Genomic DNA, 14,920 nt, shown 5'->3' with positions numbered 1-14,920 from the left:
CACCTCAATGCCTGTAACATAAAAACACAGCTGTTTGTTCCGTTACCCAGACTATGACGACTGTCAGATCTGGGGGATCTGTGACCAGCTGTGTGAGGATCGTCCCGGGACGCACCACTGTAGCTGTGCTAACGGATACTTCTTGGAGCAGGGTCATGTCTGCAAAGCTAATGTGTCAGGTAGCACATCGCCTAATAACTTTATATAATACCAAAAGAAATATTTTTTTCCACTTGGCCCTATTCATTATCTACTCGTTTTTTTTTGGATGCATTCAGTTAAAAAAGTCTGGTTTTGTGTTTCTCAGGTGGACTACCACAGCTCATTTTCACCAATGGAGGTGAAGTGATGATGGCAGATATACACGGTCGCTTTGTCAGGACTCTGGTGCCGTCGCAGGGCAAAGGGGACGCTGTAGGAGTGGCCTACCACTCTCGCAGCAACATGGTCTTCTGGAGTGATACGTATACCAAAAAGGTCAGTCTGGCAAAAAGTATGTGTGCATCTGATCTGTATCTCTACAATTGTTTATAATTTATTGTTTGGGGGTGACTGGTAATTCTGGTGTAGTTTCATGTAGTTGTGGCTTTCAAGTTTTGGATTCTGCAAATACACCGTTCAGCCACAACATTAAAACCACTGACAGGAGATCTTGTGACGATTCATGTTCTGCTGGGAAACTTCTGGACCTGGCATTCATTGGTGTGGATGTTACTTACACATGTAGCACCCACCTAGACCAGACCAGGCACCCCCACCCCATAGCAATGACACTCCTTGATGGCAGCAACAGTTTAAGAACAACTCAAAAAACATGAAGAACAGAACAAGGTGTTGACCTGGCCTCCAAATTCACTAGATCCCAAACTGATCAAGTATCTGTGGGATGATCCACAGAGTAGGCCCCTCCCCTCAAAGGCAGAGGGGAAGGCAGACACCACAGGACACCCTCAGAAGGACCATGTCCATTCTCTGATGAGTCACCACGAGGGAGACCTACACAATATTAGGACATATTAGGTCATAATGTTATGCCTGATCGGCGTAAATGTGAATTGTTATCGACGCTAATTTAACTGGAGTTCATTCCATCTCACTTCTTTTTTTTTTGCCAGGTTTATTCTGCCAACTATGACGGGAGTGACCTGAAGGAGGTTCTGACTACTGCAGTCCAGAATGTTCAGAACCTCGCAGTGGACTGGATCAACTTCAAGCTGTATGTGCTCGAGGCCAGGGTGGAACGCATCGACGCGTGCGACTTTGACGGAGGGAATCGTGTGACACTGGTAGCTGAAAACCTGAAGAGTCCTCATGGACTCGCCCTGGACCCTACACTCGGGTGGGTTTAAATGCTTTACTTTATCAAAGCTGCAGATGCTGCCTTACTGTATGTGCAGGATGCCTGTAGAACATCTGCTTTTTGTTTGTATTAAAATAATACACTGCTGAAAAAATGAAAGGAACTATGCGGCTGTGGCTCAGTAGGTAGAGCGGGTTGTCCACGAACCAGAGGGTTAGCGGTTCGATCCCCGGAATGTGCCACATGCCGAAGTGTCCTTGAGCAAGACACTGAACCCCCAGTTGCTCCCAGTGCGTGGCACTGGTGTGTGAATGTGTGTGTGCTTGTGTGAGCGAATGGGTTGATGTGTCTATGACTCTAAAGCGCTTTGAGTACCAATAGGTAGAAAAGCGCTATATAAAAGCAAGGCCATTTACCAATCAGAGTATAGTATCAAGTAAATTCAACATCTAGGACACTGATCTCGTCCGTTCAATAGCAGAGGGGGTTATTAATCACTTTCAGCTGTTCTGGTTTTAATGACATTACCAAGAGGTGCACAAGAGCTACAACAATGAGACGACCCCAAAACAGGAACGTTTTACAGGTGGAGGACCATTGACATTTTTAGCCTTGTCGTCTTCTGTTTTTCACTAGTTTTGCATTTGGCTTGGGTTAGTATCACTACTGGTAGCACGAAGCAATACCTGGACCCTACAGAGGCTGCACAGGCAGTCCAACTCATCCAGGATGGCACATCAATACGTGCCATGGCCAGAAGGTTTGCTCTGTCTCCCGGCACAGCCTCAAGAGCATGGAGGAGATTCCAAGAGACGGGTAGTTACTCTAGGAGAGCTGGGCAGGGTCATAGAAGGTCCTTAACCCATCAGTTTTTCCAAGGAGGAGCAGAATAAGCCCTGCCAGAGGCCTATAACATGACCTCCAGCAGGCCACTGTGGTGGTATCACAGGTATCGGGATGAAATCCTTGGACCCATTGTGAGACACTATGGTGGTGCAGTGGGTCCTGGGTTCCTCCTGGTGCACGACAATGCCCGGGCCTCATGTGGTGAGAGCATGCAGGCGGTTCAAGGAATTGATACCACTGACTGGCCCCCACGCTCCCCTGACCTAGATCTAACAGAACACCTCTGGGACATTCCCGTCCATCTGACGTCACCAGGTTGCACCTCAGACTGTCCAGGAGCTCAGTGATGCCCTGGTCCAGATCTGGGAGGAGATACCCCGGGACACCATCTGACATTATCAGGCATGCATACAAGCACGTGGGGGCCATACAAACTACTGAGAAACATTTTGAATTGCTGCAATGAAATTTCTGCAAAATGGACCTCTGTAGGTTGATCATTTTCATTCTTAAAACATTACCCAGTTCATACCAGTACAGATATCCAGGAGGGTTTCTTATTCCATTTAGATCTAATGTGTTTTCAAAGTGTTCTTTTAATTGTTTTGACCAGTGTACTAGTATTTATATGAGCTAGGAGCTGATGAACAACATTTTGTATTAGTTTAAAACAAATTATCTCTGTTAAAGTGCTCATGTAGCTCATGTAGCATTTTTACTTTTTGTTTGTTTGCAGCTACATGTTCTTCACAGACATGGGCATTTCCAATAAGCAGTCAAAGCTTGAACGCGCCTTCATGGACGGGAGTAATCGTGTAGAGCTGGTAAGAAACAGGCTCGGCACGCCGACGGGAATTACCCTCGATATCATCACCCAGAGGGTGTACTGGTCTGACAGCCACTTTGACACCGTGGAGACTGTCACATACACCGGTTTAGACAGGTATGGGTTGCACTGAAAAGGCCATCGGTCAGTATTTTTGTAACTTTAAAACCAGGAAATAAAATGCTGTCATGTTTTCTCAGGAAAATAGTCCTCAATGGAGCAACCCAGTCTCCGCATCCTTTTGGACTTGCAGTGTTTGAAAACCACGTGTTCTTCACTGACTGGGCTAAGATGGGTGTGATCAGGACCAATCGGTTCAACGGCAGCAACCCAGTACTCCTCTATCGCACCACGGGGCGACCAGGACATGTTGTTGTCTCTCACTCTGTCCTGCAACCTTTTGGTAGGGATGCACACTTTTCAACTTTTCACTTCTACCAAACCAACTCTTGACACAATGCCAACAGCATCGTGGATGACCCCAGACGACCCTCACACACTCTTCACCCTCAACCATAATCACATCATAACCTATACTCATCCTTTGCACACAGCTTTGCATCCTTTGCACACATTACGCTGCTAATCAGTTTACAACTACCCCAACTCATACTCTGTTAGTCTGCTTATTAGTCAATGCTTCTCTCTGTTGTTGTGTAGTGTCTTTTTCTGTAAGTGCATTGTCTCACAAGTATTTTGCACCTTTAAATCATTGGCAAAACGAAAAAAGTTAAACACTGGCGTAAGGTTAAGACAGTCTCCTACTTTAACTATATTATTGTTTACTGACTAAAAGCACCATTGGGTCATGGGTTATGGTGAAAAGCATGGGGAGAGCTTCTGTGGTCAAGCTAAAAGCTTGAAACCCACTTACTCCTACAGCAGGACAACTGCCTATCCTTACTCAGGTGATGCATCTCATTTGCACCCTTCCGCCAAACCAACTAAAACCCACATTACAGGCAAACCATCTTGTCTTATATAGCTCCATTTATAAATCAGTTAAAATATAATTTTAACAAAGAATGTTACACAAGCCAAACTACAAGCTAATAAACTGATGCTTCTATCTTGCTCTGCAGTGATGAACCCTTGTGGCAGGCACAACGGTGGCTGTCAGCACATTTGTTTGTTGAGTCACCGCTCCGACAACGACGGCCTGGGCTTCCGCTGCAAATGTCGCCACGGTTACGACCTGCAGTCTGACCAGAGGACTTGTTTTAGTAAGTTCACCTCGATTAAGATAAAATGGCACAATGTTTCTGTTGCTCAGTTTACAATATTGTCTATTTTGCTTATATAACAAAAAAGAATGCATATTATTAAATGTACCACATTATGATAAAGCTTATTATGGCAAGCCATAAGTTATCTTGACAGCACAATTGCTCATGAGTAACTAACGAAACCGGCACTCACTCTGCGAACAGAGTTGAAGGACTTCTTGCTGGTGGCCAGCTCTCTGGCCATCCGGGGAATCCCGCTGAACTTTTCCCTCCAGGAGGACATCACCCTGCCCCTCACTGGACTTGGACCATCCTTTTCTGGCTCTGCAGTGGAGTATGACGGCAAGGAGGGGGCCGTTTTCTACAATGACAGATCAAGAGGCCTGATCTATAAGTCAAACCTCAATGGCACCGGTAAGTATTTATTACGTTTATGCATCAAAGGACCATCAAGAGGAAACTGGGTAATTTACAAGTTAGTTCTGTGTTTGAAAAAAGTATATGCTTAATCCTGTGTGTCACACCTCCCTGAATTGTCTGTATTCACTCCCAGTTCAACAGATTTTGACAGGCTACAGAGTGGGAACAGTCGATGCCATGGCTTATGACTGGACCTCTAACGTTTTGTTTTGGACCACAAGCAGCTACAGGGCAGTAGTGGCCTTCAAAGTCACAGACAAGTCCAGACGAGACATTGTCATTGGACTGAGGTACCCAAAGGGGATTGCAGTGCATCCCGGGGCTGGGTGAGTGCTCTCGATTTCTCAGATTTCTTTCTTCTTTTTTTTTTCTGAGCAGAATTCAGTTCTGAGACAATGTGGAAAATAAGCAGAGTACCCACCACACGCTGCATACACAGTATTACTAGTGCTTTTCATGCACATCTAATGCATTTCTTCAACTTGGTGTCTTTGAATAATGCTGAAAGAAGAAATATCCTCCAATTGATATCATTTGCAGTCACGGTGTAACATAAAATTATAACACGATTTTTTATTTATTTATTTTTAATTTGTGAATGACACTAAACAATCTGTCTGGTTGTACGTCCAATCAAATGTCCACAGCTACTTGTTCTGGTCTGACTGGTATCGTCCGGCAGTTATAATGAGAAGCTTTACTGATGGCAGCAATGCTGTTCCTCTGGTCAACACAACACTGGGATGGCCGTTTGGACTTGCTGTTGACTACTTGTAAGTGTAGTGATGTGGTTTACATGAACAATAGCTAGCTTCTTTTTTTTTTTTTTTTTTTTTTTAAGAAATAGTAGAATGCCATATGTACTGAGACCTGATTACTCATGATTGCTCTTTGACAGAAATGACAGGATCTACTGGGTTGACTCCTTGCTGGATCAGATTGGTCACATTGGCACTGAAGGAACTGACAGGCAGACGTTCACCAACATCGGCCAAATCACTCAGCCCTTCTCTTTGACTGTTTTTTCAGGTGCATTGATGGTCTCAAACTATTTTTCCCTCTTTCAACGAGCATATTGTTTTACATTACTGTACATTTTCACACACACCATAAAAAACTAAAATTACTGATAAATCTGCTTGTCACTCATCTGTTTATTTTTCTAATGTTAATTTGTTTTCGTACCAAAACTAGTCTTTTTCTGTCTTGTAGACTACCTGTACGTGTCTGATACAAGGACAAGAGGGATATACGAGATGAGGAAGAGGGATGGCGGTGGAAACAGTATGATCAGACAAGGAGTCACTGGCATTATGAATGTCAAGGCCTACACAGCTGATCTCCACACCTGTAAGTTCACACTGAGTTGGCAAATAATTTAAAGGTCCTGTTTATTAACTAACTGTGTGTATGAACAGGGGGATTTGACCCCTAGAAGTAGAGGACAGGCGCCCTGTGCAAGGGACAAGAAAGTAGAGGACAGGTGCTAAGTGCAAGAGAGAAGAAAGTAGAGGACAGGTGCACTGTGCAAGGGACAAGAAAGTAGAGGACAGGTGCTAAGTGCAAGGGAGAAGAAAGTAAAGGACAGGTGCACTGTGCAAGGGACAAGAAAGTAGAGGACAGGTGCTAAGTGCAAGGGAGAAGAAGGAAGAGGACGGGTGCACTGTGCAAGGGAGAAGAAAGTAGAGGACAGTGGCTTGGTGCAAGAGAGAAGAAAGCAGGTGCTCATTGCAAGAGCATAACTAAGGGAGCCAGCACTAACTATAAGCTTTATGAAAGCTCTACCCAGAAAAGCTCAAGCAGATGGGTCCCTCCATATGAACTTGCTCAAGGTTTCTTCCTGTTGAAAGACAGTTTTTTCTTGCCACATCATCTTTGTGCATGCTTTGGGGCTTTCAGGCATCTTTAGGCATCTTTAGCCAATTTGAGTTGTTATTGACAGAATATAAGTAAAATTGAGTTCAGTTGAGAGTTGTTACCAGAAACCTACTGACTGATTCCTTGTCTTTGTTCTGTCAGTGGTGAGCAGCCGTTGTAGTATGGTGCTCAATGGGCACTGCAGCCACTTCTGTTTCCCGACTCCGTCCTTCAGTCGAGTGTGTGGCTGTCCGTATGGGATGAAACTTCAAGCCAATCAGAGGGATTGCATCAAGGACGATTCTGTTCCCCCGCCAGACAGCAACTGTGGCGACTATGCCTTTGAGTGTGACGAGGGACGTTGCAGGCCCAACTCCTACAAATGCGATGGTATAGCTGATTGCGTAGACAAGACCGACGAGGCCAACTGCACAGATATAGGTGAAAGTATAGAAAAATAGTGATAGGAAATTGTAGAGCAAACTATTTTGATAATCCCGCTGACAGCAGAATTCATCTTTTGCTAGGAGTGACCTGCTCGCCGCGAGCCTTTACCTGCGACAACAGGCACTGCATCCTTTCCAGCTGGCGCTGTGACGGCATGGATGACTGTGGAGACGGTTCGGATGAAGTGAACTGTCCCACTCAACTCCCTACCACCTGTGCAGCAGACGACTTTACGTGCGAGAACAGCAGGTGCATCTCTACAGCATGGCTGTGTGATGGTGACAATGACTGCGGGGATGGCTCTGATGAACGTAACTGCAGTAAGCATGGATTTACCCCCTCTGTGTTATCAATGTAATGCTGCATGTGCAAATATTATGTCATAAATGCACAGAAAAATAATTAGTGAAGGAACTGTGTCTATGATTGTCAGATTCAACCATCACAACGTGCCCTCCCTCCTACTTTTTGTGTCCTGACCACCGCTGTATTTCCACCTCTTACGTGTGCGATGGAGACCAGGACTGCTTGGATGGCTCTGATGAGAAAAATTGCGGTAGGAATCTCTAACATTTAGCATAGCACAGAAGAAAAAGCTTTATTTATTTGTGTACTTATCTTAAACTGTTTTGCCCTCCTTCCCTTGGTAGAGTTTTCCTGTGCCTCCTATCAGTTTGCCTGTGCCAGTGGGGACCAGTGTGTCAGTTCCAGTTATCGCTGCGATGGAGTGTTTGATTGCAGAGACCATTCTGATGAACGAAACTGTCGTATGTTGACCACATAGACTGACCCTATACATGACAAATGAATCACACCCACTATGTCTGTTAAGTGTCCTGTTAAGTGTGCCGCCCTCTGCTGGTGAGTTGCTCTCAGAAAAAAAGCCACTGCAGTCACATTGTTTCCGTTTTCTCTGGCACCTCCAGCCACTCGAGGTCCAGGCCTCTGCCACGATGACGAGTTCCAGTGCCAAGGTGATGGTTTCTGTATTCCGGACGACTGGGAGTGCGACGGACATCCAGACTGTGAGGACGGATCGGACGAGCACAATTCCTGCGCGCCCGTCACCTGCAGTTCCAACTTTTTCCAGTGTTCCAACAAGATGTGCATCCCGATGAGCTGGCTGTGTGACGGCGAAAACGACTGTCGTGACATGAGCGACGAACAGAATTGTCCCACCCCGCCATTTACTTGTCCCTCCGGACAGTGGCTGTGTCCCTCTGACCAGGTGTGCATTGACCTGGACAAGGTGTGCAATGGTCAGAGGGACTGTCCAAACGGAGCAGATGAGTCACCTATCTGCAGTGAGATTTATTCTTTGTGTATATTAAAAAATAAATACTGTATATACACCAATTAGCCACAACATTATGACCACTGACAGGAGAAGTAAATAACATTGGCCATCTTGTGACAATACAATGTTCTGCTGGGAAACATTTGGACCTGGCATTCATTGGTGTGGATGTTACTTAGACATGTAGCACCCACCTAGACCAGACCAGACCAGGCACCCCCACCCCATAGCAATGACACTCCTTGATGGCTGCAGCCATCCCCAGCAGGATGCAGCCTGACACAGACACACACACAAAAACACTTTAGGAACAACTAAAAATTCTCAAATTCACTAGATCCCAAACTGATCAAATATCTGTGGGATATCAGGGGCCCTTTCCCTCAAACCATGGGACCCATAGGCCCCCAACATTCTGCTGCCAGACACCACAGGACACCCTTAGAAGGCCCATGTCCATTCTCTGATGAGTCACCACAAGGGAGACCTACACAGTATTAGGAAGGTGGTCATAATGTTATGCCTGAGTGGTGTGTAGTACAATATGAATAATAAAAATATGAGAAAGACAATATATCAGTTAGGTCAAAATTAGTTACAGTATATTACAGCCAAAATACAGCCAGTTGCCAATAGAAGCACAATACTAACTCGCTCTCATGTACTTTCCTGAAGACCAAGATGACTGTGCACTGAACAATGGAGGCTGCAGTGATGATTGTGTGCAAGGTCCGTTTGGAGCTCAGTGCACTTGTCCACCGGGATTTCAGCTCCTCAATGACTCCAAGACCTGCGATGACATCGACGAGTGTCTGATCCCTGGTTTCTGCAGCCAAGAGTGCTATAACGAGAGAGGGAGCTTCAGATGCTACTGCTCAGACGGTTACCTCCTGGAGCCTGATGGACGCACCTGCAAAGCTGAAGGTGAGCACCGATGCAAACTCAAGCTGCAAGTATATGATGCTAAATCAGTGCAATACCAGGTAAACTGCTTTTGCAAGCAAACAGAATGTTATCTGCAGTTTGTGTGTATTAGTTATATGTGAAAGTCAAAGACAAACACAATATTTTTCCAACCTTAGACCCACTAGCAGCCGTACTTTTGGTTGCCAAGCGTAGCCAAATCATCGCCAACCAAATCAACATGAAACCACCACAGTTGCGTCCAGTGATCAGCGGTTCAGCCATTGTGACTGTCGACTTTGACCGTGTGACGTCCAGAATCTACTGGGCTGACGCCTCCCAGAAGAAGATATGGAGTGCCTACCAGAACGGCACCGACAAACGGGAAGTAAGTGGAGTGGTTGAAGTATTTCCTAGGTAGAATTTAAACTCATTTTAGTTCGGGGGTCACATACAACCCAGTTTGATCTCAAGGGGGGCGGACCAGTAATATGATGGCAGAATAACTGTAAATCCTTTTAGAAAACATTTTATGAACAACCTGAAAATTTAAATAAAAAATTGTGTTTTTAGCTCATTGCTACTATCTGCTGTTTAGTTCTGGGTTCTCAGGTTTGTGTTATTTCTCCTCTTCCTTCCCCATCTTCTTCTCCTTCTCCTTCTTCTTCTCTTCCTCCTTCTTCCACCCTCTCCTCCTCGTTTGTTACTTCCTCCTTCTTTCTTCTTCTCCTCTTTCTTTGCAAATTCATCCTGCTGTTCTAGGTGTTCTCCACTGGACTAATGGTACCAGAGAGTATTGCTGTGGACTGGGTGGGTCGCAACCTTTACTGGACCGATTCTGTCATGGAGAACATCGAGGTGTCCACCCTGGACGGTCGCTTTCGGAAAGTCCTGTTGACCAAAAATGTTACCAGCCCTCGTGGACTGGTTTTAGACCCCCGTAACCAGTGAGTAGAGACTCAGACTCAGACTAAGATGTTGTTATTTTATATTTATGGTCAGCTCCAGCAATTCTTGATTACACAGCCTCTTTAAATACTTTGTCGTACAAAGCTCTGGTTATTTTGAAGTGCAATGTCATTCCTTCCAGTACCAACCTGATGTTCTGGTCAGACTGGGGTCAGAACCCCAGGATCGAGCGAGCAGGCATGGATGGAGGCGGAAGACGAGTGATTGTCAGCACTAAGCTGTTCTGGCCCAATGGCCTGGCGCTGGACTATACAACACGCAGGGTCTACTTTGCCGACGCCTACCTCAAATATATTGACTACTGTGACTATGATGGCAGCAACCGCTATCAGGTCATGGCAAGTGACTTGGTGGGTTTATTTCTTGACATTTAATGAAACATAAAACAAGATAGGATCAATGTTAAATTAAATTTTATGCTTCATAATATAATAACTTGAAGCCTGGAGATTCATAGATGTATTAACATCAGGCCATTGCAGAAAAGGAGCATTTAAATAAAACCTTCATTTAGATCAAGTTTGAAAACCATGTATCCCCCGGGTCACACCAGGTTCTCCAGCACCCACACGGTATGACCATCTTCGAGGACAACATCTACTGGTCGGAGCGCTATACAAGCAAGGTGATGAGGACAAACAAGTTCCACGGTGGTAACATCACCATTCTGATGAACAATGTCTACCAGCCCATGGGCATGGTTATGGACCATCCCATCAAACAACCCTCAGGTTAGCTTCAATCTTTACCTCCATTCTTGTAGTTTTCTGAAGCATATAAAAGTGTTAAAAAATATCTTATCTTTAACATGTTGGAATAAATTCAGCCACCTGGGCTGTCAACTGTATATCTTCTTGAAAGTATGATCTTGAAGTTTTACTGAACATAAGTTTTCACAGATATCCTTAGTGCAGACGAAAGAAATTTTACTTTAGCAGAGAAAACACCAGTATATATTGTTAGCAGCACACAACAACACATTACCACAACATTATGACCACTGACAGCAGAAGTGAATAACATTGACCATCTTGTGACAGTTCAGTGTTCTGCTGGGAAACTTCTGGACCTGGCATTCATTGGTGTGGATGTTACTTAGACATGTAGCACCCACCTAGACCAGACCAGGCACCCCCACCCCATAGCAATGACACTCCTTGATGGCAGCAGCCATCCCCAGCAGGATGCAGCCTGACACAGACACACACACAAAAACACTTTAGGAACAACTAAAAAAAAACAAAACATGAAGAACAGCACAAGGTGTTGACCTGGCCTCCAAATTCACTAGATCCCAAACTGATGAAGTATCTGTGGGATGATCCACAGAGGCCCCTCCCCTCAAAGACCCCCCCACTAACAACATTCTGTTGCCAGACACCACAGGACACCCTCAGAAGGCCCATGTCCATTCTCTGATGAGTCACAACTCTTTTGGAGGCACAAGAGAGACCTACACAATATTAGGAAGGTGGTCATAATGTTATGCCTAATTGGTGTATATGTTTCTTAAATAAAACACAAACACATGCTCCACAAATTAGCATGTGAACAGTTAACACCAGTGGGCTCTCCAAGTCTTTTTGTGTGGTGCATTTAACAGTATGTAGATTTAAGTGTGAAGGTGACATTGTGGTTTTGTTTTTAGCCATGAACCCGTGCAGTGAGCATCTGTGCTCTCAGCTGTGCCTGCTGTCAGCCATGAGACCCAGGTATTACTCCTGCCACTGCCAGTCTGGTTGGAAACTGGACACTGACCAGCGCACTTGCATCAAAGGTACATTTTCTGTTTTTGATCTCTCTTCTATTTAATCATATAGAAATGTCATATACATCAACGTGAATGAGCCTTAGTTATCTAGAGGTGAGTTTTGTTTAGCATTGTGTTCTTCTCATCATGTGTATTCTGTTATACCCTAGATGAGAACCCCTTCTTGATGGTGGTAAGGGATTCTGTGATTTTTGGCATTCCCCTGGACCCCACTGACACTACCAACAATGCAATGATTCCGGTGTCTGGCATCAGCCTGGGGCGGGACATTGACTTTGATGACCAGGAGCAGTTTGTCTATTGGGTGCAGAGTATTGTAAGTGAATATATTAAACTGAAGAAATGGACATACAATCCACGTAGAAGAGAAGAAAAATGTTTGGCTTTGCAGGACTTCTGGCTCCAGTTTATGATAATATTAACTGCCGATGACCACTTTCATATCTCCTTTCACTGTCGTTTATTTCTTCTGCATTATTTATGTCATCGCCACTTCTAAAACTCTTTGTTTTTGTTACGTCAGGGCTCAATTTGGCGAGTGAAAACCACCGGGACCAACAGATCTGAATTTGCTCCGGCTGCTTTCATGGGCTCACCCTCTGGCCTGGCTTTCGACTGGATGAGTCGAATAATGTATTACACCAATCCCACCGCTAAATCCATCGAAGTAAGAACCTGCTGAGGCAAAGTACACAGTGTCTAAATTAGTCCCAGGGTACAAAGGGGGACAACATAGTTACATTAATCTTGTAAAAGTCAAATGACATCTTACACAGAAAATAATAATAATAATTAGAGGTGATACTGTTAACTACTTCTGAAAAAATAGCTGTAGCACATTCATTCTTAACTATATTGATTGTAGATGCCTTGGTTTGATCAAATATTACATTTATTGCAGTTATGTGCATTTTACACAGTACTGTGCAAACATTTAGCTCTTTAGATTTTTAGATTCGTATCAGGCCACATCACCAAGGAAGCATCAGGTTTGTCCTAAATTCATTCTGCAGCTTGACAGTTATCCTCCGACATATATTGCTGTTAAAAACTTCATGCATCATGCAGTGAGATGGGATTACACAAAGAGACAGAAGCATTTAAATCCAGAGAATATCAACTGCAGCCTGTCCAAGACACTCAGAACAATTAAAACAACCTAATGGTCATAACAAGATTTATTTGGTTTAATTATTTTTGTTTATTTAATGCTGACCTAAGACTTTGTCAATGTCCAAGTAAATAAACTTTGTCATTTCACTTAGGTCATCCGTGTAGACGGTGCTGAGAAATATAGGAAGACTCTTATTACCTCAACTGGCAAACCAGAGGGACCAGGAGAACCCACTGGAATTGTCCTGGATCCAGCCAGAGGGTAAAGCATCAGTTCATTCTACACTAGAACAATAATAAAACAAAAAGCTTTCGTCATTTGGATCCTGATTTCAAGTCAGCCAAATGGATAAAAAATATCTGGAACAATACTTTTTAATCATGCAACTGGCAATTAAGAGGACTTATTTCTGCAACATATCCACCTCAGTTTTGTTTCGGCACCCTGTGGGGGTGGGGATCATGGCAAGGCCTCCCTAATCCAAAGAGATCCATCCAAATACTAGTCTCTAAAGTCAAGAAATACCTTCAATCAGAGTAATGCAAATAAATAAATCTCAGTATGCCCTGAGAGTATCACAGTACATACCGAGGGCTGGTTATTGTTGTTTTTGGTTCAGTTGAATATCGTTACACCCCTCATAAACAACCTAAACGATAATGGTTAACACGGTCAAACACCACTAAATGGCGTCATGATTTCTTTGTGCGTCTAAGCAGTTTTTCCACATGGTGAAAATGCCATATTTGAATCCTCTCACGTTTTATACAACTCCCCACAGGAAATTATTTTGGACAGACAAAGGGTCGGACAGTGGAGTTCCTCCAAAGGTCGGCAGCGCTAACATGGATGGAAGCAACCTCGTAAACCTCTACACAGGCAGCATGGCTAACATCGGGTTTATCGCCGCTGACATCTTGGCCAGGAAACTGTACTGGGGTGTGGCCGGTTCAGGGGTGGTATGTACAGAACACCTGCCCATCACAAAGACTGTCACCACAAATGTAGCTACTTTAAGGATATTAACCCCCCCCCCCCCCCCCCCCCCCCATTTGATCTTTTGTTTATCATAAAGGGTTTCATCTCATTCATATTCAACTAAATGTTGCAAAATGGGATTCTTCTTTTTTTAATAATAATTTTTGTACCAACTGTCACACTTTCAGTAAGTAGCATCAACCCCAGTAATCTAAACTGTTCCAAACAGACGTTTTTCTTCGTGGTCTGTTGTCGCCACCTGGTGCTGTTTTGGTTTTATCTTTACTCAGTCTTCGTGGCCCTTTTTAAAATGTTTTTTCGGTACCACTCTCCTGTATCTCCTCTGTTTACCCAGATCGAGTGTGGCACCATGGACGGAGTTAGCCGTGTGACGGTGGTCAGTGGCCTGTCCCATCCATGGGGGCTGACGATCCACCAGAACCACCTCTACTACACCGACCTGGACTATGAGGTCATTGAGAGGGTGGACAAGGACACTGGGGCCAATATGGTGGTGATGAGGAGTGGCATGTCCGGCCTGCGTGCTCTCAAAGTCCACGCCAGAGACAGTACGTGTATTGTTGAGTGAACAATTCTTCTGGAAACAGTTTCTCTGAAGTTTCTTTTGTATAAATGACACTGGAACAGTCAGACTCATACGTGAAAAGTAGAGTTTATTTAGTATCACAAGTATACTGCTTACAAACTGGAGTTGCCTCTGGAAAACAACTGATTTAGCTTCAGAATTCTTCCTGTTATATAAACCAAAGAGTCCTTCCACCAAGGTTGGAAGTTGTGAAACATTTCTTCTTTCCCTTGTTTGGATGTTGTTCAGTTTTGAGCACATTGCATTACAGTAATATGGACTTAAATGATCCACCACTCATTCTATCCCCAAAAAATTGAAAAAGGTCAGTTGGGACAGTGTTAGACTGAAGGTGTGAAGGCCCCAGGTTTTGGCAGCAT

The 14,920-nt window shown here is 44.3% G+C and overlaps 1 protein-coding gene across 1 annotated transcript in view; it reads left to right on the top strand.

Moving 5' to 3' along the window:
- Positions 1-14,920, top strand: part of lrp2b (low density lipoprotein receptor-related protein 2b) — a gene marked incomplete at its 3' end in the record, with an annotated part of 175,039 nt that overhangs the window by 134,211 nt on the left and 25,908 nt on the right. Inside the window, exons 10-36 of the mRNA XM_084567275.1 lie at positions 51-179; positions 308-477; positions 1,116-1,339; positions 2,883-3,089; positions 3,173-3,375; positions 4,055-4,195; positions 4,403-4,612; positions 4,752-4,944; positions 5,266-5,391; positions 5,517-5,647; positions 5,831-5,968; positions 6,638-6,916; positions 7,003-7,242; positions 7,356-7,478; positions 7,573-7,689; positions 7,849-8,226; positions 8,895-9,143; positions 9,302-9,510; positions 9,885-10,069; positions 10,213-10,441; positions 10,645-10,822; positions 11,740-11,868; positions 12,012-12,178; positions 12,386-12,529; positions 13,128-13,237; positions 13,758-13,935; positions 14,310-14,523. Coding sequence (XP_084423401.1) covers positions 51-179; positions 308-477; positions 1,116-1,339; positions 2,883-3,089; positions 3,173-3,375; positions 4,055-4,195; positions 4,403-4,612; positions 4,752-4,944; positions 5,266-5,391; positions 5,517-5,647; positions 5,831-5,968; positions 6,638-6,916; positions 7,003-7,242; positions 7,356-7,478; positions 7,573-7,689; positions 7,849-8,226; positions 8,895-9,143; positions 9,302-9,510; positions 9,885-10,069; positions 10,213-10,441; positions 10,645-10,822; positions 11,740-11,868; positions 12,012-12,178; positions 12,386-12,529; positions 13,128-13,237; positions 13,758-13,935; positions 14,310-14,523 — 5,001 coding nt within the window. The remainder of the gene's footprint in view (positions 1-50; positions 180-307; positions 478-1,115; positions 1,340-2,882; positions 3,090-3,172; positions 3,376-4,054; positions 4,196-4,402; positions 4,613-4,751; positions 4,945-5,265; positions 5,392-5,516; positions 5,648-5,830; positions 5,969-6,637; positions 6,917-7,002; positions 7,243-7,355; positions 7,479-7,572; positions 7,690-7,848; positions 8,227-8,894; positions 9,144-9,301; positions 9,511-9,884; positions 10,070-10,212; positions 10,442-10,644; positions 10,823-11,739; positions 11,869-12,011; positions 12,179-12,385; positions 12,530-13,127; positions 13,238-13,757; positions 13,936-14,309; positions 14,524-14,920) is intronic.

This window comes from Chelon labrosus (genome assembly GCF_963514085.1).
Source record: "Chelon labrosus genome assembly, chromosome: 19".
NCBI lineage: Eukaryota > Metazoa > Chordata > Actinopteri > Mugiliformes > Mugilidae > Chelon > Chelon labrosus.
The sequence above is the reverse complement of the archived record's forward strand: the minus strand, read 5'-3'. Positions and strand labels throughout refer to the sequence as shown.